This window comes from Elgaria multicarinata, chromosome 10 (assembly GCF_023053635.1).
Source record: "Elgaria multicarinata webbii isolate HBS135686 ecotype San Diego chromosome 10, rElgMul1.1.pri, whole genome shotgun sequence".
In the NCBI taxonomy this organism is placed as follows: Eukaryota; Metazoa; Chordata; class Lepidosauria; order Squamata; family Anguidae; genus Elgaria; species Elgaria multicarinata.
In genome coordinates, this window is record NC_086180.1 from 12,799,330 (window position 1) to 12,827,232 (window position 27,903).

At 41.9% G+C, this 27,903-nt stretch overlaps 1 protein-coding gene across 1 annotated transcript; it reads left to right on the forward strand.

Annotated features, from left to right (window-relative positions):
- On the forward strand, positions 1–27,850 carry FAM47E (family with sequence similarity 47 member E). The gene is made up of 8 exons (XM_063135517.1): positions 1–31; positions 3,162–3,546; positions 4,913–5,061; positions 7,442–7,595; positions 11,955–12,134; positions 16,559–16,711; positions 20,190–20,270; positions 27,388–27,850. Exons 1-8 carry the CDS (start codon positions 15–17, stop codon positions 27,508–27,510), a joined length of 1,242 nt encoding a protein of 413 aa, XP_062991587.1. The 5' UTR covers positions 1–14; the 3' UTR covers positions 27,511–27,850.
- Positions 27,851–27,903: the final 53 nt, after the last annotated feature.

Sequence of the window (27,903 nt, forward strand, 5' to 3'; positions counted from 1 at the left end):
AATGCCCTTGCAACATGAGCTCTATCCCATGGTGAGAAAATAAGAGTTAGTTTAGTGACCATATGGAAAGGAGGACAGGGCTCCTGTATAACAGTTGTAGAGAAAAGGGAATTTCAGCAGGTGTTATTTGTATGCACGCAAATGACACCTGCTGAAATTCCCTTTTCTAGACAACTGTTAAAGATATAGGTGCCCTGTCCTCCTTCCATATGGTCACCTTAGTTTAGTGTACATGCAAGAGATGATAGAGGGATGGTTGTTTGTGAGAAGGATTCTAATCTACAATTGTGACTGCAAGCAAGACATTTATTTATTTATTTAAGCATTTTTATGCCGCCATTCAGCCAAAAAAGGCTCTCACAGCGGCTTACAAAAGTATTTCTTGACAGTCCCTGCCCACAGGCTTACAATCTAAAAGACATGGTGTTTTGTAGTTATTTCAGTTAGGGGATTCTTCTTTCAGAGGTATTCAGACATCGTGGGGATATTGGTTCTGCTAGCTGGAAAACCTCTGTTTTGCTATTTTAACAAGGATGGCCATGTGTCCTAATTTGTAGAGGGTTGTCCAGTTCAAGAAACACACTGGGTCTGTTCAGACACACTAAGCCATGGTTAGGCCGCTAACCCTTTTGCAGCAAATGGTTAGTGAGCATGTTTAAGCCGTGGTTATGTAGCCACCATGCTAAGTTATGGTTCACATGACATGCTAAGTCATGGTTCACACAATATCCTAAGCCATAACATTTAGCTCAAAATGCTTAACCACTGTGGCTTAGTGTGTGGTCTGAACAGGGTCATTAACAAAGTCAAACAGTAGCCTTGAAGTTGCCCATCAACCTGGATAGCAGACAAATAAGCCATGTAGGTCACAGTTCTCATTTTGGAGAGAGATATTGTATTTATTTTTAAATTTCCACCTATACCTACAACACCAGAAATGTGACTTTGAAAAGTATTATCACTGCTCAGATTTTTGTGGCTGTGTGTTTTGGGATGGCAAGGAAAATGTTTTTGAATACATGCAGCACTTGAAGGGTACAGGCAATTGAAATGTCTTAGGTAGATATCTTTTTCTGTAACGTAGCTGTGATGTCATAAAGTGGGACTTTATATCCCTAGTATAACCATGTCAGTCAAAATCATAATCTTATAGAGATTTTGTGCTTTGATTTAGCCAGCCATGTAGGTTTTCAAAAATAGCTTTCTTAAGTTGTTCATTCTCTTTTACAGGAATTTTTTTTACCCTTAAAAGAAATCAGTAGGTTCGGCTTTTCTTCAGGAAGAGGGTTGAATTACAAACTTGAAGCACATCCATATATTTTGTGGCTGGTAGATGTTTCCTTAATGGGATCTAATGACTAAGGAAAAATTAGAGATTTCTCTGAAATGTTCTGACTAAAGAGAGCCACCAGTTTGGGGAAGCTGAAAGGAGGGGCAGAGGTGGGGGGGGCATGAGAGAGAGAATGGGGGGATAACAATAGAAGCAGTCTGGGGACAGACACACACACACACACACACGGAGGCAGAGAATTAGCTGAAGGCTTAAACCATCTTAGGTGCTGGGTGTTTCTCCCTCTGGATCTGATATGAGTCATCCCACTCAGAGTGCTGTGCTGCTTGCCTCTAGCTATACCCAACTTGTATATTTGTAAATAACCCAAGGGTTTCTCTACATTTTTTTTAAAAAAATGTGTTGCCATACTGTGGCTTTCTGTATCAGCTTTTTTTTCTTGGATGTGATCGGCGCCGTTAAAAGGGCAACCATGTGGTTTGAAATTGAATGCTTCCTCTGTCTGCTTGCTCCATGTGCTCAATTCACTTTAATGAGACAGCGCCATCTGGTGGCATAATTATAGTGCAATGCTGAGATTACACAATCGGAGATGGTGCGATTTTCTAGATATTCCCATATTATCTCTGGGTGGTGGGGTGGTTTGACGTGCAATTTCCAGAGGGTAGTATGGGAGGGGCCCTGGATGCTGACAACATTGTGAAATGAACCCACAAATGTCCATGAGCGGTGAATCCCGAGCGTGCTATAAATCGCTCATTTAGAGAAGCTCCAAATATCACAGAAATGTTATACGTCTCTACAGTGATATCTCCTTCCAAACAGAAACCAAACTCAGGTTTCCCTTGGAACTTCACAATGCCAGGGATACACGGGGAGCTCAGAAACATTTTGATGAAATAGACCCGGGCCACGGGCCACTAGCTAAAGGAGATTGGAGATTCTAAAGGGAATTTATTAGTTTTCCTTTTGCTTTTTGCGCTTGTTGTTAATACCAATCATTTAAGCATGCAGTAAGTGGTGTGTTATGTATTTTAGTCCCATGAATGCTGACTGAGGGTAGGAAACAAAATAAGAGCAGAACTCTCCTGATAAATCTGTTCAGAAAGGTGGTCGATATTCTTCATGAGGCATTTATCATGATTTCTTACTCACAGTACTTTGTGGGTGCTTTAGATTATATTGTCATCCTCCAGGGCCTCTCCTGTGCTTTCCAAGCATTTTCATTGTTATTATTTTTTAAAGCAGGGAAAATCTAGTATTTGGGGGAATGGTGGAATGAACTGTTAGTGTAGTTGTGCAATTCCACTGTAACACAGCGCCACCTAGAGGTTATACAGCCAAACATATAGAGGGCTTTTCTACCCAAGGCTGTTAATTGTCGGTTAATATGCTGTAATTACTTTTGGTTTCATCACAGAATTGAGATCTGAGCACTACACAAGGAGTGTTTCCTTTCTTGCTTTTCCATTGTGGCACTGTGGTATAGCAGAATAGCACAAATACTCGAAGAGTATTTCTTTCCTTTCACAGTTAAATGCAGCATTTTCTCTGCTCTAAAAAACTTGACAAAAGTACTGGATAGACACAGAAGCTGGAGGGTCATGATGTTGTGTAAAGGACCCATAAACAACTGTGAATAGGGAATGACTAGTGCACAATAAATTCCTTGTGAAGAAAAGCCCAGAAAGACAGAGAAGGAAAAATCCCAGAACAAAACACGTGGAGGATCCAACCATAATCCCATAAAGAATCCAGAGCCAGAAGCCACGGTAAAGTGGTGGGTTAAAAGCCTCATTTAGAAAAGTTTATAGCTATTGCAGCTGAGATTCAATTGCTTCAAGCACTGACTATAACTCTTTATTTCCAGGTATAAGGAGAAATTACCTTCCAAATGCTTTCAAGAACGCATCACTAGCAAAGAGAGGTTCTCTGATGCCCTTAATGGCCAGCGATGGAGATTTCTGAAAAGTGGCCTGGATGATTTCAGAAATGGATGTCCTCATCCTTCTGACAACATAATTATCCATGGGAAAAGGGGCCCTATACCAATAATTCTGCATTACAAAAAACAGGATTCTTCTCAGATTGTACCATATAAAGTCAAAGAGCTGGGGATCAAAAACGAAGACATTTACTCTAAGCTCACTGCAGCACAGAAAGCCAGGAAAGATTTCATCACGCAGGCTGAACGCTGCCTGATCGAACACCCACTAGCGCTTTATCCCCATTTGGAGGAGAGTGTGCCCCCAGAGGTAAAAATAACCCCCGATTTGCTATCAAACTACATTCAGAGCATCATCACACGGGGAAATTGCGTTTGCTTACTGTCGCTTCTCCACCCACACATTTGTCCCTCATTACTTCCTCTTTTGAAAGTGGGCCATTTTGATCCTGCTGCTTCTCCTGTACACAGCAGGAAGTAGCGGTAACTTCCATCTTTAAAAATAAATCGTACTTGCTGGAGTGTTTTTTTTTGTTGTGCAAAGAAGGCTAGAAGGGGCGGGAGGCACACGAGACGCAGATGATGTCATGAGAGGGACCCATGAAAATCCATGAGTGCCCAGTAACGAGTATGCAATAAAACACTCGTCTGATGGAGCTCAAAGTCGTACTTACAAGTCAGAGATTCAGGAGTCTGACTTTGAATTTTCCATCATCACTATTTGACCAGAGTATGGCTAAGAAAAGCAGGTGTATATTTTAATACTTTACATTAATGCAGCTCATAATCATAGAATTCAAAAGAGTAAGTTACTTCATACTGTAATACTTTAAGGGCTTTACTTTCTTCCGTGTAAATTATGACCCTGATACATTCTGCAAAGTTTGCATGCAATACTTTATCTGAGTGTGTTCAACTATAAAGGCAAACTTAGCAACCGTGGAGGCAATGATGAAGCCCAGTAAGACCGGCAGGGGCTTTTATGAATTGGCTGCATACCCCAGAATCCACCCAAATCTTTTACAGCTCTTAGTGTGGCAAAAACATTAATGCTAAAAAGGGTTCCCCAACAGAAGGTAGAAAAATGTAATGCTATTGAGTTAGAAGGTACCCCCTATAAGATGTATTTAATGTTAGAATGTAGCCCCTATAAGATATATTTAATGTATTTTTCTTTTGTTAACATGCAGTTTATTTTATTTGTGTATTTAATTTTGGTTCAATAATAATAATAATAATAATAATAATAATAATAATAATAATGATAATAATGATGATAATAATAATATTTATTTATTTGTTACCCACCTCTCCCTCTGGATTGAGGCAGGGTACAACACAAATGCAAACCCCACAAATGTAAACTGCACTGAAAGCGCTGCTGAAGATTTGCTGAGGTATATAAATATTTTAAATGAATGAATTAATGAATAAGAAGTCAGAAAAAAGAGATTTTTTGCAAGGACCAGCTGTTCAAAATCATGTTTCAGATGCATGAAGCTATTGACATTAAATATATACAACATAATATGTATACGTGATTGGAAAGCAAAGTGCAGATTACTTCTGATCTTCAGTATATTGTCCAATATTTTGCATGAAATGTGAGGTTGTTCAGTTAGGTGGAAACTTATTAGCAAAGTATCCCAGACCTTGTGCCTTCCCTTTACCCCCAGCTTTTTGATGATATAATTAATCTCCTGGACCCTGAGATGCATCTGAGTAGAGCCACGCCTGAGGACAGCAAGACAGACGTGAATGTCTCTTTTCAGTACCAGCTGCATCTGGAAACACCACCAGACACAAGCTACAGCTCAACTGTCCCGTGAGTACTGGAATAGGTGAAATGTAATGCAAAGGGTAATCTCCGGTTGGGTCTGGATGACTTTGAAGGATTCTGTGCTGCCGTCTACTCCTCAGTTTAAAAAAAACCACCTCACACAAACTGCAACATGTCTGGAAGCCGTTTGCCCAGAACTCCAGCAGCAGCCATTTATTTATTTATTATTTATTTATTACACTTATATACTGCTCCCATAGCCAGGGCTCTCTGGGCGGTTTACAGAAATTCTAAAATTGAGATAAAAACAAGTATACAATATTTAAAACTCTAAAACACAGAACACACACACATAAAGCATTAAAAACCGTTAAAAAACTAAACATGTGGGTGATTAAGATGTGCCGCCATATGCCTGGGCAAAGAGGAAAGTCTTAACCTGGCGCCAGAAAGATAGCAGCGTTGGTGCTAGGCGAGCCTCGTCAGGGAGATCATTCCATAGTCTGGGGGCCACCACCGAAAAGGCCCTATCCCTCGTTGCCACACTCCGAGCCTCTCTCGGAGTAGGCACCCAGAGGAGGACCTTAGATGTTGAACGTAGTGACCGGGTATATTCACGTCGGGAGAGGCATTCCGTCAGGTATTGTGGTCCCAAGCTGTGTAAGGCTTTATAGGTCAAAACCAGCACCTTGAATTGGGCTCGGAAACATACAGGCAGCCAGTGCAAGCGGACCAGAGCAGGTGTTATATGGTCAAACCTTCTGGTTCCCGAAACCAATCTGGCTGCTGCATTTTGCACGAGCTGCAGCTTCCGAACCGTCTTCAAAGGCAGCCCTATGTAGAGCGCATTGCAGTAATCTAACTTGGAGGTTACCAGAGCATGGACAACTGAAGCCAGGTTATCCCTGTCTAGATAGGGGCGTAGCTGGGCCACCAACCGGAGTTTGTAGAAGGCACTCCGTGCCACTGAGGTCACCTGAGCCTAAAGTGACAATGAGCCATGAGCCATGTCAGCAAAGATGTTCTCTAAGGCATTTATTTGCTACCTTGATCTGTTTTGAGATCTGGCAGCGGCAGCTGAGATTGTCAAGATGGTGGATTCCATGTTAGATTACAGATTCCATACTTTCATGGCAATCCCATAGGCAAGTGAAAGAGTGCACATCCCTGCCTAATTCCTGTAACAAGTGAGATATGAAGCAGAGGTAAATGGAACAAATCTAGGGTGACCATACAGAAAGGAGGACAGGGCTCCTGTATCTTTAACAGTTGTATAGAAAAGGGAATTTCAGCAGGTGTCCTTTGTATGCATGCAGCACCTGGTGAAATTCCCTCTTCATCACAACAGTTAAAGCTGCAGGAGCCCTGTCCTCTTTTGTATCTGGTCACTCTAGAGTGAGGGAATTTCATCAGGTGCTCCATGCATACAAATGACACCTCCTAAAATTCCCTTTTCTATACAACTGTTAAAGATACAGGAGCCTTGTCCTTGTTTTCATATGATTACCCTAACAAATCTGATTTCAGGCCTGTAGATATCAAGCCTGTCATATCTAGAAACAAGCAATTCTGCAAGGCAGGGAAACATTTCCTTCTTCACTGCAAGTCACAATAGGTCTATCAAGCTTCTATCGCTTCTCTTTCCCCTCTCATCTTTCCTCTTCATCTTTTTTGCTGATGCCTTTTGGTAGCCTAGTCCTGTTCAACAAGTTTCTTTATGATACTGCGCCTACACAGTATCATAAGGAAAGAAGACAGTCCAGACTTGGGTTCAGGTGGAGAAATAGGGTGAGAGCCCTGGGTAGTATCAGAACTTAACCTAATAGCAGTAGGTCCTGAACATGGGACGTTGGGAATGTTACACATGGATTCATTCTATATGCTACTACAGAGCTATGCAGGCAGGATGGTTCAGGAGGAGTTGCTGCTTCAGGAACCTGGGTTCCAAACCATTTAGGGCTTTAAGGGTCAATACTAGCACAAAAGTCAACACTAAGGCCTTAGCTAGACCTAAGGTTTATCCCGGGATTGTCCCGGGGTCATCCTTGTTCATGTAAATGACACACAGGATATTCCGTGAGCAGGCAGTGATGATCCCGGGATAAACCTTAAGTCTAGCTGAGGCCTTAGAGCAGCCATAGCCAGTGGAGTTCTTTTAACACTGACAAGATATGATCCAAATATGGCGTATCAGTCAAGGTTCTCACACCTGTATTCTGTACCAACATAAGCTTCGGCACCAATTTCAAAAGCATGCAAAATTAAACTAAGGAAACTTAAGATTAGAAGTAGAGCACACAGAATATTCTGGGAGGCCCAAGGCTGAAGGGTCACTGAGAGCTGATGGTGTGTAATGTTGAGGTATCATTCATAGGCATTGGAGAATGTCATAGATATTTGATGATTATGTATTTCTCATGTCTAGACCCTGGTTGCCTAAAAAGAAGAACCCTTACACATGGTTTAGTAAGAAAGAGGTGTCTGAGAGAGAAAGAGCAGCCAAAATAGCCTACGTTCCTCCCTTAGATGAGAATGTAAAGCGTGTAACGAAGGAATTCTGTGAATGGGTCAGCGCGATGGTAAGCCAAAGGGAATGCAAAGCCTTCAAAGAAAATCTGGCCAATATGTGAGTGGGAGGGGGAGTGAGAGCATGTCTAGCTGCCCCATGCACCTGCTGCACCTGCCCTAGCTTCATGGATGTCCATGTGGGGTCGAAACATTAGAATATGACCTGCATGCATTAAAGCCAATGGGCATATGCTGACTTCATGCAGATAGTTTCCTAGATAAAGCCAAGTAATGGTCCACAATTTGAGCCAACAATGGATTTTACGCATGCAAGGTATATCTGAGCATGATTTATTTATTTATTACATTTCTATACAGCTAAATAGCCAAAGGTCTCTGCATGGTTCACCACAATTAAAACCACAAAATACAGCATAAAATACATTATACAATTTTAAAAACATAAAACTACAGTATAAAATCAAAGTAAAAACTAAAATAAAACCTAGAATTTAAAATACAAGAACTGATTTAAAACAACAGAACTAAATTAAAATACCTGGGAAAATAAATAGCTCTTTTCTTGGCACCAGAAAGAGCACAATGTAGGCACTAGGCAAGCCTTTCTGGGAAGCTCATTCCACAACCAGGATGCCACAGCAGAAATGGCCCTCTTCTTGGTAGCCACCCGCCTCACTTCTTTTGCCAGGGGCTCCTGGAGATGGACCACTGAAGACTTATTTTTTTATTCATTTTAGTCATTACATTTTTATACTGCCTATTAGCCAAGGCTTTCTGGGCAGTGCACAATTACAAATGATCTTACGGTCCAGGCAGATACATATGGGAGGAGATGATCCTTCATACAACCTGTCCCCAAGCTGTTTAGGAGCTGAATGTTAATACCAGCACATTGAATTGGGCCTGGACACAGATTGGCAGGCAATGCAGATGGAAAAATACTGGCATAATATGATCATGTCGGATACTCTTGGCTCAGTATCTATCAAGGATTTGACCTTTGAGCTACTGACTACAAGTCAGGGCATCGCTGGCTCATTAAACGCATGTGACATCTTCATAATATGCTTAATTTTACTTCTCTATTGCTAATGTGCAGAGTAGGCTTGGATTGTGTACTGTTTTTGAAATATGAACATAGAAGCAGGGGAACTTTGCTATAGTTCTTAACGTCTTGTAATTAGGGAAGAAGAAGAAAAGGAAAAGGAAATGAGAAAGGCCTTTTTAAAGAGGCTCGATGATTCAGTATCAATTAAAATTTGCAGTGTGATTCATGTGCAGCATGTCCTGGTCAATCTTGTGAAGGCTCCCCCAAATAGAGTTAAGCATGTGCATCTCACTTCCGAGCGATGAGAAGTTTCAGGAGTGCCAGCACTTAGCCAGGGTTCAGTTTACTGGAGACTGATGGCTTCATTTATTTATTTTATTTGCAAAATTTGTATACCGCTCCATATTTGAAACAGATCTGGAGCAGTAAACATCAGAAGTAAAACAGTAAAAGATACAAAGATTTATCTGATAGGTTTATTTATTCACATAGGCAGGCAGGCAGACACACATACAGGTAAACATAAGATGGGGTTCACAGCATTAACATGCCAACATTTTCCCATTCCCCATCAGATATCTAAGGGAACAAAGAATTTCTTTCAGAGAGCAAACTCCGCTCTCTTTTCAGATCCAGTTCCAGAAAAGACTGTTCTTCAACTCACCTGCTTTTTTGTTCTTATCAAAAATTCAATTAACTCATGCCTTGGGGATAGGGAGAGACCTTCCATTCACAGACTTAGCCCAGCTAAACTTGACCAACCAGTTTGACTCACCCTAGCACTCTTTTTACAACCACAGGGTAGGAATCCTTAGATATCACTCATACTGACACCCCCCCACCCCCAAATCTCACTACAATAGAAACTGGGGAGAGGATGGAGCAAATGCATTACTTTCAGCAAATGTTGGCAAATAAATTAGAGGATTTGATGCTTTCTGCGTGAAATCATCCTGGAAAACTATTTAAAGGAATGCTATTCTGGAGTAGCCTCCCTGGAACAGGCTATTGTGGGAACAAAGTGTTTCATGAAGTTTGTGAAGGATATTTTATGATTTCTGTTCTGATGCCTCATTTGTGACCTTTGTGGGGGAAGAAGGTCTTTTTCTCTCTGCATCTGATCTTGGATGTTTCCAACCGTTTTAATCTAGAGCATGACCAGGTCAACCTTGGGTGACTTCATGGAAGGGTTCTGATCACGAGTTTCACTAATCATTCTCTTTGTGGGTAAGAGGAGAATTTAGATTGGATTCAGACTGAGTCTCATTAAATCAATGGGACTAAGGTTAATAACAACTAAGATTAGTCCCATTCCAAGTATAACTACATCTGGATCCAAGCTTAGACAACTAGCAGAATCATGTGGTACAATTCAGGGGGTAGGTGGGGAAAGTGTATGTTTGAATTCTCCCCCTGTGTGTGTGTGGGGGGGGGGGAACTTTCATGGAATGTAGCAAGCTAGCATATCAGTGAGAAGGGTCTTGTTTAGCTATCTCACTGACTTACTATTTATCTATGTGCAGAGACATAGATGGGGATCATTCAAACAAGCAACCCCTTTTCTGAAGCTGAAGTGGTACAATCCACAAAAGGTTTTACTACTTGATTCTGTTGATTTTATAAAGTGTTCATAACATGGAATGGGGTAGTGGAGTGCATAATAATAATAATAATAATAATAATAATAATAAATTTATTTATTTGTTACCCGCCGCTCCCTCTGGATCGAGGCGGGGTACAACACAAATGCAAACACCATAAAATACATTTAACTAATTAAATTTTTTAAAACTAATACATTATTAAAAGCAGCACATTATTAAAAAGGCATCTTAAAATTCAACTGGATAGACCTGCCGGAAGAGAACAGTCTTTTATAGCTTTCTTAAATTCCGGAAGACTATTAAGTTGACAAATCTCTCCCGGCAAGTCATTCCACAAACTGGAAGCTGCAGAAGAAAAGGTCCTCTGGGTAATAGTTGTCAGCCTTGTTTTTGTTGGCTGGAGTAAATTCTTCCCAGAGGACCTGAGAGTGTGGGGCGGATTGTATGGGAGAAGGCGATCCTGCAGGTAGCCTGGACCCAAACCATGTAGGGCTTTAAGGGTGATAACCAACACTTTATACTTCGCCTGGAAACTAATTGGCAGCCAGTGAAGAGATTTTAAGACTGGTGTAATGTGGTCGCCCCTAGGTGTAACAGTGACCAGCCTGGCTGCCATATTTTGAACTAGTTGAAGCATTCCTGGAAGCATGTACCTTGGCTTGCTTCCTCGTGCTGTCACAAGATATTTGATCTTTAACAGTTGCATAGAAAAGAGATTTTCAGCGGCTATTATTTGTATGCATGCAGCACCTGGTGAAATTCCCCCTTCATCACAACAGTTAAAACTGCAGGAGCCCTCTCCTCTTGACTAGATACAAAAGAGGGCAGGGCTCCTGTAGCTTTAACCATTGTGATGAAGAGGGAATTTCACCAGGTGCTGCATGCATAAAATGATACCTGCTGAAATTCCTCGTTTAATACAACTGTTTAAAGATATAGGAGCCCTGTCCTCCTTTTCATATGGTCACCCTATCCAGGACTTACCCCATATTGTAGCTTACTGTGATCTGAGCTGATAGCTTAATCTGTGGTGAGTGGACCTTATGATTGGGACGTCGTACCACAATTGTTTAGACATTTTGCCCAGATTAGCCATTTCCCCTGCTTCACCCCACCCCTGGTGTCTTTAAAATATTAATATAGAAAAGCGAAAGTACAAAGCAGCCCTGCAGGGGATGTGAGAGAATACAAGGAGGGTCCATTCACACTTAAATTTTCATGCAGCAGTAAATAATATGTCCATGTCAACTGAGATGTAGTACTTCACAGCAGAACCTACTGCTGGAGTATACTACTGCTGTTTCCTAGGCCATATCTACACAAGGCAGGACATAACACTTTGAAAACATTTTGAAAACTGTCTATGGAGTGTGTCCTGGGCCCCAACAATTGTCACTACTGTTATAAACCGTTTTAAAGCAGTAGTGTAGATCCCGCCCTAGGCATAAGTGTGAACATACCCTGATTCGCAATGCAGTCTGTCACATACTTCAACAGCAAATTGCTGTGATTTTAAAGTGTTATGTCTGAATGCAGCGCACCCTAAAAGACTGCAATCTTTTGCCCCTGCTTCATCAGCTGGATTTAAGGGTGGGTAATCTGAGGTCAAAGTTTGTGGCCCACATGTGTAATCACCAGCTCCTTGTCTATCCATCATAACATGCCGTTCGTCTTCCTAGAAATCTCTTTCCTAGGGAGTGTTTGCACTGATAGAAGCTGCTGTTTGCTGAAAGTGTGGATTTGGCTTATCATTCCAGGGAGGCGACAACTATAACATTGATGAAGCCACCATCATGAAGTTGTTCGACACAAGGTATGAAACTCAGGCCAAGGCATCAGCACCCATTAAAATCGTGGAGCTGTACCATGTGCCGGCAGAGCTGAGGGAGTGCTCAGGGAAGATCCCCACCTGGGAGACTGTTAAGAGCCCTCTCAAGGTAAGTGGCCAAAGCAAGTGAACCTGAAATGTAGCAGAAGTTGAGATAATAATTTAGGGGCTCTGTGTAAGTTCTTTCATCTCATAAAAATGAACTGTTGTGCCCTTGTGCAGCTCTTTAATTTTAGTGCAGCTTGTGCAAGGGAGATTCTCCATTGACCAGAACTGCCCATCTCCCACTCTGTGCTCTTCATGGAATCCAGATCCAGTTAAAGTGCAGCCATGTATTGAAGCCTATTTCAGCTTGGGACCAGGGTACTTGAAGGATGGGCCATCTCCATAGGAATGTTGCCAGGACATTAAGATCTACTTAAGAGGTCTTTCTCCAGGTGCTCTCATCAGATGAGGTCTGGTGGGTCTTTTCAGTAGTGGCACCCTAGCTTTGGAATGTCCTCTCCAGAGACGCTCAGCTAGCACCTGAATTGATATATATTTGGCACCAAGAGAATACTTTTTTTATTTTCCCCAGGACTTTTTAATCTGTGCTTGTTTTACATTCATTTTATCTGGGCTAAAGTTTTTATGGTGTTTTTAAAACATATTTGATTGATTTACTGAGCAATCTTCAATGGGCAAGGAGCCCAAACAACAGAGCATTCGGATCTCAGAGGCTTCCATCATGGCCAAAGCTGGCTCTTGCTGAAATATTGGAAGTATTTTGGCCTCCTTTTTCTACCAGAGGGGAAAATTAGTTAAGACAGGCCACAGAGCCATCTAATTTTCTGCTTGTGCCAGGAGTTGGTTGGGGGCTGAGAAGGCTTAGGATGCATGGATCCTCAGCCATTCTCTCCCCACCCCACTGGCACACATCCAACATACACTGGCACACATCCAACACATCCAACTGGCACATATCCAAATATAATTTGTTGCGTATTACTTGTTTCTTAAATATACTACATGTAGTTTTTAGATAAATGACAGTGGATAACCATGTTTTAATTAAGTTCTGTAGTTAAGAATTTGCCCAGTAGGAGCCAAGATAGAGAGATATGTACAGTATTGTAGCTGCCAGAATGAAAAACTATATTATTATAGTTATCCAAATTTTCAATTATATTTGTATGGGTGTTGTTCTTGTTCTTGTTCTTTTTAAATAATGATTTTGTAATCTATTTGTTTTAGCTCTAGAGGAAGGATTCTCCTGAATCCGAAATGTCGAGCATTTTTATATCGTTACAAAAATGAAACGTTCATTGTTTATTTACACACAGCACCAGAGCTCGCCTCTCTTTCTTCTACCTCCTTAGTGGTGCCAATTCCCTTCACCTACCAGTACAACACATCCAACACAGCCATTTTCCCCACCCCCATGGTTTTAGTTCTGACCTCATAGAGAAAGCCACTGTAAAAATCTCCATAGTGGCTGGGAGGTGCCAGGAGCAGGGTTCTAACTTCAGAAAAAAAACCCTCTGAGCTTGGAGTTCTATCTATGGCTTCAGAGGGTCTTTCCCCCCCCCGAATAATCCTATGGCCCCTGGGCCGCTATCTAGGAACCATAGAGCTGCTCTTATTGTATGCTTTATTTTTGTTGCAATCCACCTTGATATGGTAGTGCAACAACTTGCAAGATGTGTCCTTCTACCATTGCTGCGAATTGTGCTTCATTGCTCCTATGCAGCAAAACATATAGGATCAGGCTCTGACTCAAGCGATGTTCAAACAGCTATTTCAGCAGTTTAGACCCTTAAAGTTATTACAAACTCATGCCATGCTTTATTCTCCTGTACTGTGCTCTTTTAGGGCCAGTTTTTAGGTGACAGAGCAGCATACTCATCATTATCCCGTGGTTGTCCTTCTCACCCCTCCCACCCCATTGCCACTCCTCCACTCAGGCCTTAGTTAGACCTAAGGTTTATCCTAGGATCGTCCCGGGGTCGTCCCTGCCTGCTCCCAGGATATCCTGTGTGTTATTTACATGAACAGGGATGACCCCAGGACGATCCCAGGATAAACCTTAGGTCTAGATAAGGCCTCAGACTTGCAGACTGAGGCTTTTGGTTTTAAAGAAATGGATTGGAGGAGCACAAAACTACCTCTCATGCCTAAACAGCAGACTCGTGATTCTATTCAGCACTCCGCTTACACCGAACAGTGTGTTTAGATTGCCACCTGCTGGCTTCTCTATAGTACTACATCCAAGCTTTGCAAGCTTCTCTATCCATTAGTATTAGTGAACTGCACATAAAATTGGAAACGTGGTCATAGACCAGCTGTAGTTGAGTGGGGAGAGGGGAAATGTTGTTATTACTCCCCATTTATGTTCATTCCTGAGCCATTGCTTCCAAGCCTCTCAGGCACAGAGGTCTTTGCCCCTTGGTTGCTGAGCATAAAAACGACCAGGTCGGTGGTTGGGATGAGGATTGAACTAATGGTTGCCGATATCACAAAAGCAGAGACGAGTCCCTAATCCTGTGTGTGACATTGCAATGTAATTTATAGGGGGAAAGAATATTTTGGGAAAATATCAACTTCCCCTCCCTCTTAGCTTTCCACCAGTAACCACATAAATATATTTTTAAATACGGGAAGTACTATATAAATCTATTTTTTTAAAAAAAAACAACCTCTCTCACCCATGCCAGGAAAAAAAGATTAAGAAGATAAAGTGCATAAAACCATTAATGTTCTGTATTTGCTCTTTATTCAGAAATGTACATTGTGCTGGTTTCAGTACGTTTAGGCAGCTAGTGATTAAAGTGCACGCATGCATGCAGGCACGCACGCACATACCACAATAAAACAGGTGCAGAATCTTTTTAACATGGGAGCCAAACTGCCTCCCCCAGACCTCCCATGGGTGTGGCCCTGATCTCTGATATCCTCATCCTACCCCTGCTTCCTGCCCCCTCCATGCATGGAGAAAGGGACTAGGCTAGCACTGGGAGGAGCACCCACTTTTCCTGCTGCAGGGTAGGCTGAGTCCCTGGTTTTGTGTGGTGCTGGCGCCCCACATGAACACAACACAAGCTGTGGAAGCAACAGCCCACACCAGGAGTGGCCACTCTTCCAGGTGTGGTCCAAGTCCCAGCCTTTGTGTGGTGCCCGGCACCTCCATGGATACAAGCTAATCCACCAACGGCCATTCTTCCCACCACCAGCAGAATCCCTGCCACCCACATTCTTGTTATCCAGTGTGGATGTCCTCCATAAGGGCCGTGTGTTCCTCCCTGGAGGAACTTTAGCAGCCTCTGTGGGCAAGATTGGGGAGGACAGACTAGCATTTTATTACAAACTTGTGACTGGCCACCCACGGTATTTTGAGGGTCCATTTGACAACGACAGCCTCTCGCGCGTCTCCCGCTCCTTCTGGTCTTCTTTCCATGACAAAATAAGACCCCAGTAAATCTGATTTTGGGGTTGGAGGGGGAGTGAGGCATGCCATCATTTCCTGCTGTGTGCAGGAAAAGCAGCATGATAAAAACACCCACTGAATGGGCCATGTGGTCATTGTTTACTTCCTCTTTCTTCCTCATATGAAGAAAGAGGAGATATTGTGGGACAGAAGTGTGTGTGTGGGGGGGGGGGTAATGACGGTAGGGAAACACAGTTCTCTCCCTTCTAATGATGCTCCAAATGTATAGTTATGAAGGCAAACATGGATTTAAAAACCTGACCAGGGGTGGGGGGAACTGCCAGGAGGTTGATTTAGAGGGGAAACATTTACGTCCCCTTTATCCACTGCTTCTCTGTTTTCAAAGACTTCCCTATCCCTGTAATTACACACATTTGAATGTAATGTGTACACAACAGTTAAAGTTGTTGAGCCCTGTCCTCTTTTGTATTTGGTAACTTTTCTCCATGTGGTCACCCTACATAACATATTCTCAAAATTCCAAATGTCTCCACTGACTCAAAAAGGTTAAGGACTCTGGCTGAAAATACAGTAGGAAAACATAATTGTCTGTGCATTTTGACCATATACAAAAGACGGCAGGGCTCCTGCAGCTTTAACTGTTGTGATGAAGAGGGAATTTCACCAGGTGCTGCATGCATACAAATGACACCTGCTGAAACTCCCTTTCCTGTACAACTGTTAAAGATACAGGAGCCCTTCCCCCAGCAATACTGCGTTTTTTTAAAAAAAAAGACAGAGAAGATCCAGTATCTATTTATGATGGATTGGCACAGTTTCATTGCAGCCTATTCTTTTCAATGACATTTCCTTTCAAATTAAAAATCATGTGGTTGCTGTCTGAAGGAGCCCATTTTGAACATGAAAAAATCCGAGGTTGGCAGCTTGTGGTAAGAAAGCAGATTTCGCTCCCTAATGTAGAGAACCTCAATGTATATGAAGTGCTTTGAAGAGAAACACTAAATACGCTGAATATTATTTTGCCATGATGAGCCATTATAAACACAAAAGCATGTTTATAAAATGACTGCGAGTTTATACAAACAAAACTAATGTCTATTATTTTTTAGCAGACACCTTCTGAGCCCAAATGGGAGAAGATTAAATATGGAGCCTGGTACCTTCATCCGAATAAATGGAAGAAGAAAAAAGCAGGCGAGAAAGAAGAAATTCCTCAATCTCTGAAAACCTTTCTGGATAAAAGGAAGAAGAAGGTCCAAAAGGTACTGGAAATATCCACAACACTCTAAGATATGAAAAGCCAAAGGTTAAGGTTAATGGCTAAGCATTCCATGGGCTTTTCTACATGAGGCATTTGTTGTGCACTTGTTTACAGGTTCTGTAGAAAAAGTTGTGACCCTCCAATTTTGCTTCTGTCTGCAAACAACACTTTCTACAGGTGTTTTTTTTAGAACACGGAAAATGGGGTATTTTTTCTGATGGCGAAAGAAAGCTCAATTTCCTTTTGTGAATTTGCACTATTCCACTATACCACATAGTGCCATCTAAAAGCTATGGAAAAGCAGGAAAGGAAATGCTTCTCATGCAGTGCTTGGATTTCAGTTCTATGATGAAATTAAAAGTTGATGCAACAGATTAACAGCAGGCCCCATGCCTGCAATTGTTAGCCATTCTATTTGGGCCAGGCTGTTTCTGGCAGTTTTTTTTTATAATTGGGTGTATAGATACAAAACCTCACCTCAGTTGTGAATAGCCACATGGATTTAAAGAGCTACTTTACTTGGCAAATACAGAGTAGTGGGCTTTGGGAAGTGGTTGGGTTCTTGCTTCTATCTACTTTGCCAAGAAAAATTATCATTCAAATGCACCAGTGTAATACCCAGATGATGTGAGGAACATGTATTTTGTTCTTGACTATCTGCACCTGAGTAAAAAAAATGGTACAGTTGGAACCAGCCCACAGATTCTTGTCTGAGCATCATACTGTAAGGAAGGAAGGCTGTATTTGGCCATATTTTTGTGAAATTTCCCAATTTTCCAGTGGTACTGAAGACACTGTTTTATTCCAAATCCGAGAGAGGGATTTAATTTTAAGAAATAAGAACTGAAGGTGAGAACTGAAGGTGAGAGGGGTAGTAGTCCATCAACATCTGGAGAGCCACAGATTGCACAGCCATGGTTCAGGACCCTGGGAATCTTTGTAAACCGCCCAGAGAGCTTCGGCTGGGGGCGGTATATAAATGTAATTAAATAAATAAATAAATAAATAAAACTGTTTCATGTTAGTGGCAGCAAAATAACGTCTGTGGGTGCAGCGTTCTCATCAGTGGGCCTCCCACCTACCTCTGATGCTTGCACTCAGGCCCTTAATTTTTTTTTTTTTAAGAATTACTTTTAATGTTTTCCTCAGTTCCTCAGAACTTGTGTCTCTTGGGAGCATTGTGTGTGTGTGTGTGTGTGCTTATTCAATCTCATGGCCTCCAATATCATCTGTATGCCGATATACACAATTATATCTTTCATCTCCGGAACTTTCTCCTGATGTTCACGATCGTATCTCGGCATGTCTCTCAGATATCTCAGCCTGGCTGCTTCATCGTCATTTGAAACTTAATATGGCAAAGACTGAATTGCTTGTTTTTCCTCCTAAACCTTCTTCTCATCTCTCATTCTCTCTTACTGTCAATGATGTAACGCTTACTCCGGTCAATGAAGCTCATAGTCTTGGCTTTATATTTGACTCCTCGCTCTCCTTTATTCCTCATATTGAGGCAGTAGCTAAATCCTGTCGTTTTTTCCTGTATAATATTGCCAGGATTCGATCATTTTTGTCTGTCTCTTCTGCCAAGACGCTTGTTCATGCACTGGTTATTTCTCGGTTGGACTACTGCAACCTTCTTCTCACTGGCCTTCCTTCTTCTCACATCAGTCCATTGGTCTCTGTCCACCACTCTGCCGCTAAGATCATCTTCTTGACTCGCCGCTCTGACCATGTCACTCCACTTCTGAAATCTCTTCATTGGCTTCCAATCCACTTCAGAATCCAATATAAACTTCTCCTGTTGACCTTCAAAGCTTTTCACGGTCTAGTTCCTTCCTATCTCTCCTCTCTCATCTCACACTATTGCCCCGCTCGTGCTCTTCGCTCCTCTGATGCCATGTTTCTCGCCTGCCCAAGGGTCTCTACTTCCCTTGCTCGGCTTCGTCCCTTCTCTTCTGCTGCCCCTTACGCCTGGAACGCTCTTCCAGAACATTTGAGATCTACAAGCTCAATCACAACTTTTAAAGCTCAGCTAAAAACTTTTCTTTTTCCTAAAGTTTTTAAAACTTGATGTTGCTCGGACTTTATACTGTTAGTTTTACCCTACCCTGTGCCTGTTTACCCTACCCAGTGCCTGTTTGCATTCCCTTCCCCTCCTTATTGCTTTACTATGATTTTAGTAGAATGTAAGCCTATGCGGCAGGGTCTTGCTATTTACTGTTTTACGCTGTACAGCACCATCCATGTACATGGATGGTGCTATATAAATAATAATAATAATAATAATAATAATAATAATAATAATAATACAAGGCATCTACCAAGCTTTTGGGCAGTGGCCATATACCATACTACATACACACACACACACACACACACACACACACCATGCTCCAGAATAACTTAACTTCTGGGGCATTGAGGGAAATCCCAGATGGCATCCAAAAGCCACTCAGTGCTGGAGAACCAAAACCTAAATTATTTTAAAAATGGGGCCATGGACAGGCATCATATCATGGGTGGTCCCTCCCAGGCCATGACAGCTGCCTGAGTACGCCTCATGGTGGCTTTGGACCTGATGACAGGGGACAAATTTTCCTATTGACCATTGATAGGGTGTGTGTAGAAGATACATATATTGGAACTGACCAATCAATGGTTGGAGCTCTGGTTGCAGAGCTTTAGCTGAAAATATTATGCTTGAGATGATACTAAATGATATGTAAGTTCAGTTTCTGACATCTGAGTCGTGGTTGCTCAGATTTTCATCCACGGAAATCATCGTTCTTGATTTTGCAGTGAACTTGTACATATGAACAGCACCAGTGTTTCTGAAGCACCCATGTTTCCAGCATGAAGAGCAAATCAGAAATCACCAGACAAAATAATAAATGCGATCAGAAAAGGCAATAGGAATGCTATTTATCTTATTTGTAAGAAATTTACCCAGGAATGTCTTTGTCCTTAGAGATGCTTATATGCAAAACTGAATCTGTGAAAAAAACTGTTCTTATGCCCTTGCACTCTAATTCCCCAAGCAATGAGAACACATGGGGTACAATTATTTTACCCAGAGGTGGTTTCATTTGAATAAGGCCACTGGAGACTTATGGCATTTTTGTGACATATGATTTATTTATTTACACCCATAAATGGAGGTGCACAGTTTAAACCCATGCCAACAGACACTACTCTCCCATCAGACTTCTAGAAGAACCATCAGCATCACCTATGCTTTCTTGGGTTATCTTAGCTACCATTGAGTCACATCAACTAAATGTTACCAGCTATCAAAGGTCCCTTAGGTCTTTTGAGATATTGCCTCAGTTCAAACCACACTGATAGCTCTACTTACAGAAATCTTAAGAGTCAAAAATTACATCATTGGAAAGGATCCTGAGAGGTAATGTTGGTGAATTCCCATCCTCTAAGTGTATTTAAGTATTTTTCTTGTGAAAAATCAACAAAATCTCTTGTAGGATGAGGAAGAGGAAATGCCACTCCATGGAACCTACGCCTTTGAGCGATTCCTTGAAAAGAAAGGCTACAGGAAGCCTAAGGTGAGTAAACCTAACAGGTCATGGCCTATGCAACTGCAGAGCAGAACTGGAATCACTGTAGCTTTGTGGAGGCAGTATGTTGAATCCAGACTTGGCCTGGCTGTCACATTTTGAACTAGTTGAAGTTTCCAGACAAGGCACAAAGGTAGCCCTATGTAGAGCACATTGCAGAAGTCCAGACTCGAAGTTACCAGTGCATGCAGTACCATCTACATCATCTTTCTCAACCCTAGACTAAGGCAGGATCTACACTACTGCTTTAAAGTGCTTTAAAGCGCTTTATAACAGTAGTGACAACTGTTGGGGCCCAGGACACACTCCATATACAGTTTTCAAAACGTTTTCAAAGTGCTTTAAAGCAGTAGTGTAGATCCCCCCTTAGCTTCTGGGCTGAGGAGTTTTGGGGCATCGGATTCACTGATTTGGCACACTAAAATCCCCATGTGGACTGTGCCAATCCATGTTAGTTCAAAAATCAGACTAAGGAATTAGCAAGATTATATGTCATGGTGCTAGGCCATAGGCAGTCTGGAGATCTTGTAGGGTGGGAAGCAAGAGCCACGAGCCCCTGGATACAAGGGTATCCACCAGATTGTCCCTTAGTGGAACAAGTCTTCATAAGCACAAAAGCCAAACTAACATGGTCAATCAGCAAGCTGCTGGTTGTTTTGCTGACACTGCAACTTTTAACAGGAGAAGGAGCTACACTGGGAAGGCTGCGAAGGCCACATGTGGCCCATGTGCTGCCCTCCCTTAGTATAACTGGTGCTACTGCACTTTGCAATAATTCTATTCCTGCCTTTTGGGTAAATTTCAGAAGCTAACAGTGGGGAACCCCTGTTCTGCCCCCTGGGATTTATCCTACAGGGTACCACAGGGTTCTATTTATGTCTCCTATTCTTTTTAACATCTGCATGAAACTACTGGAGGTTATTAGGGGATTTGGAGCACAATTACTACACTATATTTCTACATTTCCTCAAAATCCAGTGGGGCAGTGAATTCCTGAACACCACTGCTTAGAACCACTTGCTGGATGAGGGCAAACAAACTGAAACTCCATCCGAATCTTATAAAGGGGAGGCCAGTGACTGAATACGCAGAGTGGGCAAAAAGTGAATGGCTTATTCTAGATGGTTTCATACCTCCCCCAAAGGAGTAGGTCTGAGGTTGGGGGTATAATGAGGCTGAGTTTTGCTCCAAACAGAAGAAGTACCTATTTCCAGTTTTATCTGGTGTGCTAGGTGCACCCTCTCTTTAATGATTGGGAGTTTGCCTCTGTAATTTCTAGACCGAGCTACTGTAAAGTACTCCACTTGGTGCTCCTGTGATGATGAGTTTTGAAAACTATTGGTCTAATATAGAGTTGTACGAATTTTGTTAAATCTGTTCCATCTGTGTTTCGGGGACTGTCAGGCATAATTTGTGCCGTCTGATTTTTTAAAACCAGAATTTTGTTCTACTTGCGCTAATGCACACAAGTGCTAATGTATGCTTGTGCAATGGCACAAATCTGCATTAGTTAATGCGAATTAGCACTAATGTATACTCGGGTACTTCCAAAAATGTGTTAATCTGCATTAGTTAATTTGAATTAGCATAAATCCCCATCCCAAGAGAAAAACCAGTCTGCAAGGCCACAGAATACATGTGACTCAGAAAAAGGCGGTCCACAGGTTGGATCCATAGAAATTCAAACTCATCTGAATTCATTGCTGATTTCTCCCACATCCCTAGTCCAAAATCTTTGGGGTTCAAAGCCCTACACAACCTATATTCTGCTTATTAAAAGGAATGCTTCCCTCCATATACCCAGATCTTCATAAATCACTTGCAAGGCAGCTCCCACACAGCAATATAAATCTCTACCTCCGATTTCTCCATGGATTACAGAAAATTTAGGGGAGGAGCCTTATATCACACTGAACCTCTGCAGTCCTTGCACCAAAGCTCAGTACAGCATGAAACCCTCCTTTCTCTCCTTGTTCTCATTTTCTCACTGAGCTTCAGAGCAGCAGAGATGTGGGCTGCTTTTGCTTGCTACAAGGGCCAGCATGTTAGATAACCCTTCTCCTCTTCTGAGTACTCTTCCATGCACAGAAGACTGCTGGACAGGTTCTCATGTTGCACTAAGCTTTGGGACAAACAGAAGCTACATGACAGTCCACCCACCCCAAATCTTCTGTCATATGCAGAAGACTTAAGGGAGGGAGGGGGTTGGTGGTGAACAGAAAAATAGCTGGCTACTGATCCCAATCAAAATCCATGGACATATCCTATCCCTAGCACTGGTATCTTCCAGAGCATCTCTTTTGTGAGTGCTCTTCCATCTGAGGTACTCTAAGTTGCCATAAGTTCGAGTCTTCTTGCAGATGGCACCCCCAGTTCTATAACTCCTTGACCAAGACCGTTTGCCTGTCATCTTCTGTTGGCTTACAGGAGGAAAGTGCAGGATGAAATTTAATAGGGATAAATGCCAAGTTCTACATTTAGGAAATAGAAACCAAATGCACAGTTACCAGATGGGGGATACTTGGCTCAGCAATACTACAAACGAGAAGGATCTTGGAATTGTTGTAGATTTATTTATTTATTTATTACATTTTTATACCGCCCAATAGCCGAAGCTCTCTGGGCGGTTCACAAAAATTAAAACCACAAAAAACATCCAACAGGTTAAAAACACAATTACGAAATACAGTATAAAAAGCGCAACCAGGATAAAACCACACAGCAAAGTTGATTATAAGATTGAAATACAGAGTTAAAACAGTAAAATTTAAATTTAAGTTAAAATTAAGTGTTAAAATACTGAGAGAATAAAAAGGTCTTCAGCTGGCGACGAAAGCAGTACAGTGTAGGCGCCAGGCGGACCTAGATCACAAGCTGAATATGAGCCAACAGTGCGATATGGCTGCAAGAAAGGCAAATGCTATTTTGGGCTGCATTAATAGAAGTATAGCTTCCAAATCATGTGAGGTACTGGTTCCTCTCTATTCGGCCCTGGTTAGGCCTCATCTAGAGTATTGCGTCCAGTTCTGGGCTCCACAATTCAGGAAGGACGCAGACAAGCTGGAGCGTGTTCAGAGGAGGGCAACCAGGATGATCAGGGGTCTGGAAACAAAGTCCTATGAAGAGAGATTGAAAGAACTGGGCCTGTTTAGCCTGGAGAAGAGAAGATTGAGGGGAGACATGATAGCACTCTTCAAATACTTAAAAGGTTGTCACTCAGAGGAGGGCCAGGATCTCTTCTCAATCCTCCCAGAGTGCAGGACACGGAATAATGGGCTCAAGTTAAAGGAAGCCAGATTCCAGCTGGACATCAGGAAAAACTTCCTGACTGTTAGAGCAGTACGACAATGGAATCAGTTACCTAGGGAGGTTGTGGGCTCTCCCACAATAGAGGCATTCAAGAGGCAGCTGGACAACCATTTGTCAGGGATGCTTTAGGGTAGATTCCTGCATTGAGCAAGGGGTTGGACTCGATGGCCTTGTAGGCCCCTTCCAACTCTGCTATTCTATGATTCTGTTATTGTCTGAATATGAATTGTAAGATGCAGAATTATTTTTATTTCTTGCCTGTATATATTTTATGCTTACATTTTCATACATGTAATTAATTTTGTATTGTACTGGGTTTTGAGTTTTATTGTATTTTATTGTAAAACACTCATATTGCTCATATTGAAGTGGCAAAGAAATTTAATAAAAGAAAATAATAAAACTAGGAACCATGGTGAAAATCAGCAATGTTGCAAGGAGAAAGTGGCACCAGTGTATGTGTGTTTGTGTTTTTTAAAAAATCCGGTTCAAATTGGGTTCAGAATAGGAGCATTTTAGAAGTATCAAGCTTGATTTAAGATTTTAGTTAGAGCTGGGCATAGTCACCATCTCTCCACCCCTGCAGAAAAGTAAAGTCCATTTTACAGTGCAATTTTACACATGTTCTTTCGGAAGTAAGCACCACTGATTTCAATGGGGCTCACCCAGGTATGTGTGTATAGGACTGCAAACTGAATTGCCCACATGGAAAACCGTGTTTGTGTACCAAGAATAGCGTTGTTGTTGATGGAGGGAGGCTTTGTGGCTTTAGAAGCTGGATTACAAGTAGAAAGCCGGAGGAGGCTTCACAGTGTTCACATGTAGTATCTCAAAACTCTTTAGTCCAGCCCAGCAAGACAATACCATTCAGTTAACCCTAGATTATAGAGCCCAACTAGGCATGATGCAGATCTGAGGCTGGGTCTCTTGATGGCTTATTTACATTTAAGTTACATTTAATTTAAATTTACATTGCTATCCTCTTCGAGTGTAATTTTATTAAAGGAAAAGGGGAATAGTAATATTTTAAACAAACAAACACTCCCTACAATTCCATTTTTTTCCTGGAAATTAGCCGGGGGTGGGGGTGAGCAGCCAGTATTGTATTTGTCTTTTTCCCCTAAGTGAAATAATAGCACCTAGCGGGGGCAGAGTTTTTTGGGGGGGGGAAATTGCATGTGGTGGAGGGTTAAGCACCTTCTCCAACACTGCACTCCTGATCTACCGCAATTCCCCTTTCCAAGGGTGCTTTTAGTCAAATAAAACGTTGCAAGATCTGAGTGTGGATCTCCCATGCCATGACTAGTGTGGCCCACAATCATAGCAGGGGCACTGAGAATGAGGGATTGGTGGCTTGACTCAGTGCACCCAGTGTCTTCATGGCTAAGATGAGCTTTGAACTAGAGTTTTTCCTAGTTTATTTCACTATGCCAGCACTTATTGTGCCTGCTATGCAGCTGCTGAACAAGCAAAACATCTGTTCATATAAATGGTGGCAGCCCTAATCAGGATAAATGACCTACTTGGACAGTTTTGCAAAACAAACCCTAAAACAGCAATTTTAGGGCACTGAAGGTACAGATATAATCACCACCACCCGCTGACCGGGTTCACATGTAACATAACACTAACCTGTGGCTTATTTAATCTATGGTTTGTTGCCAAAGAACCTCGTGTGGCGCAGAGCGGTAAAGCAGCAGTTTCTGCAGCTGAAACTCTCCCCACGGCCTGAGTTCGATCCCAGCGGAAGCTGGTTTCAGGCAGCCGGCTCAGGTCGACTCAGCCTTCCATCCTCCCGAGGTCGGTAAAATGAGTACCCAGCTAGCTGGGGGAAAGGTAATCATGGCTGGGGAAGGCAACGACAAACCACCCCACTATAAGGCCTGCCAAGAAAACGTCAGCGAAAGCTGGCGTCCCTCCAAGAGTCAGTAATGATTCAGTGCTTGCACGAGAGGTTCCTTTCCTTCCTTTCCTTGTTGCCAAAGGAATAGAGTGTGGATAGACAGCACATTCATTCAAATGCTTATTCAATTTACACCCACAGTTCCTAATCCAACATACACAAACACTAGCTTTCTTATGCACATTTCCATCACTGGATTGGGTGACTATGTATTTCAAGTGGATGCTTCATTTAAAATATCATTTATGCACAAACACCTCAGTATAGAGAATATCAGTAGAAAATGGGGGGAAGGGTTAGGCTAGAGCTAATAGTGCCAAGTTTGACACCAAAACTTTCCCTTTCCTTTCCAATCCCTGACTCTGTGATCATATTAATGCACATCTATACATGATAGGACCAAGCTGTTCCCAAATGCAAAATTTTTGGCAATCTAACAAGGAAAGCCAACTCTGCAAAGAAGAGCAGGGAGAATAATGCTGAAAAAGAGAAGGGAAGCAGTGCTTCAGCTGAGCGCATGAAGAAGCTACATGAAGATAAAATAAAGCAATTCAAGACATCCGTTTTTCTTCCTCCCATATCTTTGAAAACAAAATCTTTCCACCCATCCTATATCAAATTTTAATGTAAATAAAATGTTTTTAGATACTTTTTGGGTATGTGTGGTGTCCACATACATTTTGTTCTCAATTGAAACCATGTCTACACAGTTCTTGTCTTCAAGCCAGTTTATACATTCAAGAGGAATGGGTGGTGAATTTTCTCCTGCATCACTTTAAGGCTGCAGCTGGAGAGGGCAGCATGTTTTAATACTCACCCCGCCCTCAACCCCTCCTCACACAGAAAAATAATATGTCAAAGAGAGGTTAGCAAAGGGGAAGGAGTTCTGCCTAGTTTGAAACAAAGAGAATGGCCCCCTGCCAAAGACCAAAGGCATTCGATGGGCTTATATGAAGGATAGGTCTCCCAGAGATATGTTAACCTAGGCTATTTTTGACCTTATGTATTAAAGCGATACCTGGAGAAATGAAGGTAACATTTTTGACCCCACATGTATTTGTCTCAATCCAGCCAACCTGTGGGATCTGGCTTCTGTATGCAAATCTCTAGCTTGGGTAGGAACTGAGTGCCACAAGAACTGTATGTGCAGTTCCTTCCTCTGATCTACCTGCTAGGACTGCTCACATGGAGCTCAGTTAGAAAATGGATGACTACTCATAAGTTGCTTGGGAGCCTGCATGTGGTTTAAGTCCTCACAATCTTTCCTCTCCGCTCGATTGATTGTTGTGACTACTGCTTTTCTAATTTGGCTCCATATGTGCAGCCCAGAGGCTGTGTGAATGCACAGACTGATGGACACCATAAGAGCTACACCCATATAATCTGTTTAGGACTGAGATATGAAAAAGTGACTTCCTCTAAGCTACCCAAATTGATGTTGGTTGCTATTATTATTATTACATTTATATACCGCCCCATAGCCGAAGCTCTCTGGGTAGTTTACAAAGATTCCCAGGGTCCTGAACCATGGCTGTGCAATCTGTGGCTCTCCAGATGTTGATGGACTACTACCCCTCTCATTCCTGATCATTGATCATGCTACTGGGGCTGATGGGAGTTGGAGCCAAACAACATCTGGAAGGCCACAGGTTCCCCTACCGACAGTATATCTGTTGGTCCACATTGTGAAAGCTCACACCCAGAGGGTTATAATGTTTAACACCGCAAAGCTGTTTCGCGTTGATGTAACATCTGATGTCATCAGAAAATGGTAGATGTGCCATGGAATATGAATTCCTTACCAAGAAATAAGTTTTATCACAACAAAGCTATAGCCCTCCATGTATCTTATTGTCATGATGTGTAATATTTTTTTGTGTTTGTCTGCTTCAGTTTCTTCTGCAGATGTTGGCTGCATGTACTGACAAGGCAGGAGAGGAAAGTGGACATCTCGCAAGGAAGTTATCTTTAAAGGTCCTTGAAGACTTTAAAGCACATTCCTCCTCAATCTTCTAAGTACCCATCCTAGCCAGCTAATGCTTGGTTAAAGTTTTATAAAACCAAGCCAGAAAAATTATTCATAACAAGATCACTAAATCTGTCTCGTATTTCCCTCCCTTTCCTTCATTGGAAACTACTGCCGAAACAAATAGTTTGTTAGACACATTGAGAAGTGAACTAATAAAATGGAATGCCAAGGTCACAAAACCTGAATAATGATTGTCTGTTAAAGTCTGCAATACTACTGGAATGCTTTAACTTACTTATTGTCTGAGAGAGGAAAGTGTTATTCAGATTGTAATATATCATAGGAGAAACAGAATATTTATTGTAAATATGAGTGTAATGTAACTGCAACGTGAAAATCATCTCGCATTTTAAACAGCAGCTATACCTAATAAAATATCT